The sequence below is a fragment of the Lactuca virosa genome, chromosome 8, assembly GCF_052849685.1.
Source record: "Lactuca virosa cultivar CGN04683 chromosome 8, Lactuca_virosa_CGN04683_v6, whole genome shotgun sequence".
In the NCBI taxonomy this organism is placed as follows: domain Eukaryota; kingdom Viridiplantae; phylum Streptophyta; class Magnoliopsida; order Asterales; family Asteraceae; genus Lactuca; species Lactuca virosa.
Window position 1 is genome coordinate 142540247 of NC_136433.1, and position 4532 is coordinate 142544778.

At 40.8% G+C, this 4532-nt stretch overlaps 1 protein-coding gene and 1 non-coding gene across 2 annotated transcripts; one reads left to right on the forward strand and one right to left on the reverse strand.

Annotated features, from left to right (window-relative positions):
* Positions 1-1624: 1624 nt before the first annotated feature.
* Positions 1625-4141, reverse strand: LOC145130907 (uncharacterized). Its single transcript, XM_079065663.1, has 2 exons — positions 1968-4141; positions 1625-1853 (listed from the first exon to the last, which is right to left on the reverse strand). The coding sequence occupies exons 1-2, from the start codon at positions 4139-4141 to the stop codon at positions 1625-1627; spliced, it is 2403 nt and encodes an 800-aa protein (XP_078921789.1).
* LOC145135350 (small nucleolar RNA R71) lies at positions 3651-3757 on the forward strand. The gene has a single exon (XR_013719812.1). It is a non-coding gene; the product is annotated as a small nucleolar RNA R71 (small nucleolar RNA).
* Positions 4142-4532: the final 391 nt, after the last annotated feature.

Below are 4532 nucleotides of genomic sequence, written 5' to 3' on the forward strand. Positions count from 1 at the left end.
AAATAAATTAATCTTGGTGACCTTGTCTCCAAATTTTTTATGGTGGATGGAGAATGTGATTAGCCTCTGCAGCAAACGGTGAATGGGTGATTTGATGCTGCTTTCTGGTGACACACCAGAGTTGAAAACACCAAAAGCGATATTGCTCCAAAACTCATATCTCGTCATTCCCCCGGAATAAGTACGGGTAGCCTCCCATAAGAACATAGAAAACTCGGGGGTCACGGTCTCCTGGGCCTTGTATAAACCCATCCTCCATGAGAATTCTACCAAACTGCACTCTCTATATTCACCTCCCAAACGAAAGACCAATGCTTGTGAGTAGTTAGGGTCTTGGACATTTTCATGGAACACCACAGTAGAAAAGAATTCAACACACAATTCCTTGTAAACCCTTTCTTGGATGGAGAACAAGTTACTCCATCCCTTGCATGTAAATGAATACCCGTTTCCCATAAAATTTTTGGTAAGAAACGGGTTTAGTCTTTCAACTAGTCCAACCTCTTGAAGCCTTTGCCAATTAACTGTTGGGGCAATAGCAAAATCCCTGTTGTGTAACCATCCCAATCTAGTGTTGTATCGGGCGAGCACGTCCCTAGATATATTTGTCGGGAATACGTAAAACGGGTGCAAATTAGCAATCCCGCCTTGGACGTTACCAACCTCACGTCTAGGTGCCATTTTTCTGCAATAAATAAGCAACAAAAACAAAACCAAATATCCCTTATATTAGTTAATTCTCAGAACAGTTTTTGGTGATGCTCCGGACTCACCTCGTGAGTTTCATGAAACTCACCTCGTGAGTTCGCTATTCACAGCGAGAAATGGTCTCAAAAATCAGAAATCGGGACTTAATTTTGTTGTGAGGGTTTACTCATAAACCATTTTTAAGCATAATCAAGTAACATATGATGGATGAATAACACATTTTGGGCAAAATTTTGACATTTAAGCATATGAAAAACCCTAGCCCCTAAATCAACAAACTCGTGGAAATCAACCAAAAGAAATGCAAAATGTTTACCTTAAAGGAGAGATTACGTAAGCACACGAGTAAATTATGTTTGATTAAGGCCAAAATCGGATGGGGGGGACCAGGGGACCGTCTTCACTTCGTGAGAGTATAAAAGTGGGTTGGTCAAAGGATTATGAATTGTTTATGCTGTGGTCCCGTGTTTTTCAAAACTCACGTCGTGAGTTTATTCGGACTCACCTCGTGAGTTCTGTTGGGCTAACTTGGCTGGCCATCTATTCGAACAGTCTTGGGCCAATAAATCTATTGGCTTAAATGTCCCACCCCGTATATGTTATGGACTCACGAGGTGAATTTCTTCGCACTCACCTCGTGAATTATGTCTGATTAAAAAGTATAAGCCTAATTAATAATTCTTCTAATTTCACCACTTAATTTAGGAACACCACATTCAACTTTTTACCACTTAGTTTGGATGATTAGATGATTGAATGTCAAAAAATGCGAAAACTAAACGAAAAACATAAAGGAAAAGAAAATTCAAACCGAGCTCGGGTTGCCTCCCGAGAAGCGCTTCTTTTTCTTGGAGTCATGAGCCGGACTCCTTGTCTTCTACGTTGAGTTATCTGAAGAGTCCACCACTAGGATCTTTTATTCCTTGAAACGCCTCTTGTAAGCTTGAACACGTCTTTTATACGCCTTTTTCGAATTTTCCTTTTTAGCTTTGATCTCGTCTTCATCAAGCTTCCTCTTTGTTCCTTTTGTGCCCAAGTTTTCGTCATTCTTAATCTCCATAATATCCCTTTCTTCTTTTACCACTGGACTTTTTACTTTTGAAGTAACCTCCTCTTCATCACTTGACATCTCATCATCCTCTTTGCTTACCCAAGAAGTGGGATTTGTGTAAGTAATAACTTCAACTAAAAATGGAACGGATGCTCTCGGTTTTGTTCTTTTAACTTGTTGAATTGTTTTGATTTCTTCTTCCATGAGCTTCTCTAATTCTTCAAGTTCATTCTCTTCATCAATGTTGAAAACCTCTTCTTGCGCATCACTCTTTTGGAAACCATCTTCTATCCCAAAAACTTCTTTTTCATCTCCAACTCTCAAGGTGAGCATGGATTCGCGTATATCAACAAGAGCTCCAACAGTGTTAAGTAACGGGCGACCAAGAATAATTGGTACATTGGGATCTTCTTTCATATCCAAAACCACAAAGTCTAATGGAAAAACGAATTTCCCAATTTTTACTAAAATATCTTCCACAATGCCCCAGGGTTGTGTCACTGAACGGTTTGCCATGTAAATGGTCATCTTTGTAGCCTTCAACTTCTGAATATTTAATTTTTGATAAAACGAGTAAGACATCAAATTTATGCTAGCCCCTGAATCGGCTAAAGCATAAATCTTAATATTATTCCCAAACTCACATGGAAGAGTGAGGCGTCCAGGATCCCCCATTTTCTTAGGTATCTCTCCCAATACAGCTTTTGAGCTTTGTTCACTTAGAATCACCTTAAACTTCTTTTTTAGTTGCTGACGAGTGTCTAATAAGTCTTTAAAAAAAATTTCATACTCGGGAATTTTGGATAACGACTCGACAAAGGGCGTATTAATCGGGATACCCTTCACGTGCTTAATAAACTCTATATGCTGTCTTTCCAGTGGACTAAGGGCAGCTCGGGAAGGAAACGGTAGAGGCGGACGATATACCGGAACATTTTCTGAAATTTTCAATTCAGATCGATCCCAGGACGTGAACAGAGATGGTTCATGACGTGAATTCTGTAATTCAGCATAATTTCGACTCTCGATCTCTACTTTCTTCGGCTCTAGTTCGGGCTGCCTTGGATCTACTTCTAATGCTTCTAGGAACTCAGAGATGGCCTCTTCTTCAGTATCTATGGCCATTACATGAGATTGGGTTTTGTTTTCAGGATTTTTCGGGAATATCTTCTCATTAACCAAAGTGGTAAGTTGACCAAGTTGCACTTCAAGGTTATTGATGGAGGCTTGATGATTCTTTATTAATGCTTGCTGATCTATCATCATGGCATGATGATTCTTCATTATATTTCTTTGTTCTTCCATTGCAGCGTCAGTAGCATCATGTCTTTTTTCTGAAGCTTCCATGAATTTCATCAACATGGTCTCTAATTCTGATTTCTTCTCAGCTAGTGGTTGCTCTCTTTGGTAGAAGCCCCGGCCAGTTTGCCTAAATTTCTCTTCTTTTTGCTTCTTGTATTCTTCGTAAGGCAGCCACTCCCTCTTCGGTTTTCTCCAATCTTCATCATACTTGTCCCCACTCGAGTAGCATACTTGAGCTTTCTTGTTCCCATATTCATCCATATTGCAATCCTTTGTCAAGTTTGGGCCACTACATCTCTCGCAACCAACTCGAATTGCATGAATTGATTGGTCCATTTGAGTCAATCTCTTATCCATAGTGCTAAGCATTGCCATCACATCAGCCATCTCTTCAGTCTGTGTACCTCCACCGCCTTTTATTCCATCACGACCTGGGTTGTGATACTCACGAGAGTGCCTTGAAAACTCTTCAATCAGCTCCTTGGCCTGATTTGGGTTCTTCTTTGTTAGTGGTCCTTGCGAATCAAGGAGTTGTCTAGTCATGACATTCACCCCATCAGAAAATATTGACATTTCTTGCTGAATATTGAGGTCATGTTGAGGACAATTCCTTAACAACCCCTTGTAGCGTTCCCAGGCCTCGTACAATGACTCCCCCGGATTTTGCTCAAAGTTGGCAATTGCCTTCTTGAGTTTAGAGATTTTGGAGGGTGGGCAAAACTGATCTAGAAGCCTCTCACGCAACTGGGCCCAGGTGGTGATTGTACCGGGTGGGAGTGCCTTCAACCAGTCTTTTGCTGCTCCCTTGAAAGTGACTGGTAGCATCCTTAGCAAAGCTGTCTCCCTTAGGATATTGGGAGTATTAAAATAATCCGCAATATCGTTCACCTTGTCTAAGTGTTTGAAAGCATCCTCGTAATCCTTCCCGTAAAATGGGATATCTTTCAGTGCAGTAAGGATATGTCCCTTCAACTCAAATGTGGTATTGGGAGGAATCGTAGGATGTACTAAACCCGGCCCCACATCATCTCGAATGCGCTTCTTGTAGTCCCCCATGGCCATCTCATCTATATTTGCCATTGCGTTCTCCGGCTCGTCCTCTGGTTCACTCGTATAAAGTCCAAATTCTGTGTCGGATTCGTATTCTGATTCGTGTGGAATAGGAATTGGACCAAGTTCTTTAACCTTGCCCTTATCCTTTGAGGCTGAACTCGATTCCACTGTCTTAGTATTCTTCCCTGACTTCCTTGAAAAGGCTGATTTTAGTTCTTGCAAGGGTGTTTTCTTTGGCGTTTGATCTTCCTTCGCGTTCTTGTTCTTATTTTTGTGAAGGGCTGACTCCGGATCTTCAAGTGGTGGCACCAAAGGTGTGTTACAGCCTCTGGTCATGAACTCCTGCAAACTAAACAAAATAACAACGTAAAAACGAACTAAAATAGAAAAATAAACTAAAAACTAAAGAAAACTAAAA

Bases quoted from the DNA above. Each gene is read 5' to 3' on its own strand.
- LOC145130907 (XM_079065663.1), bottom strand. From the start codon at position 4,141: ATGGCAAATATAGATGAGATGGCCATGGGGGACTACAAGAAGCGCATT. The intron at 1,854-1,967 runs GCTCATGGAAGA...TTCTTGGGTAAG, and splicing joins GAACTTGAAGAATTAGAGAA to CAAAGAGGATGATGAGATGT.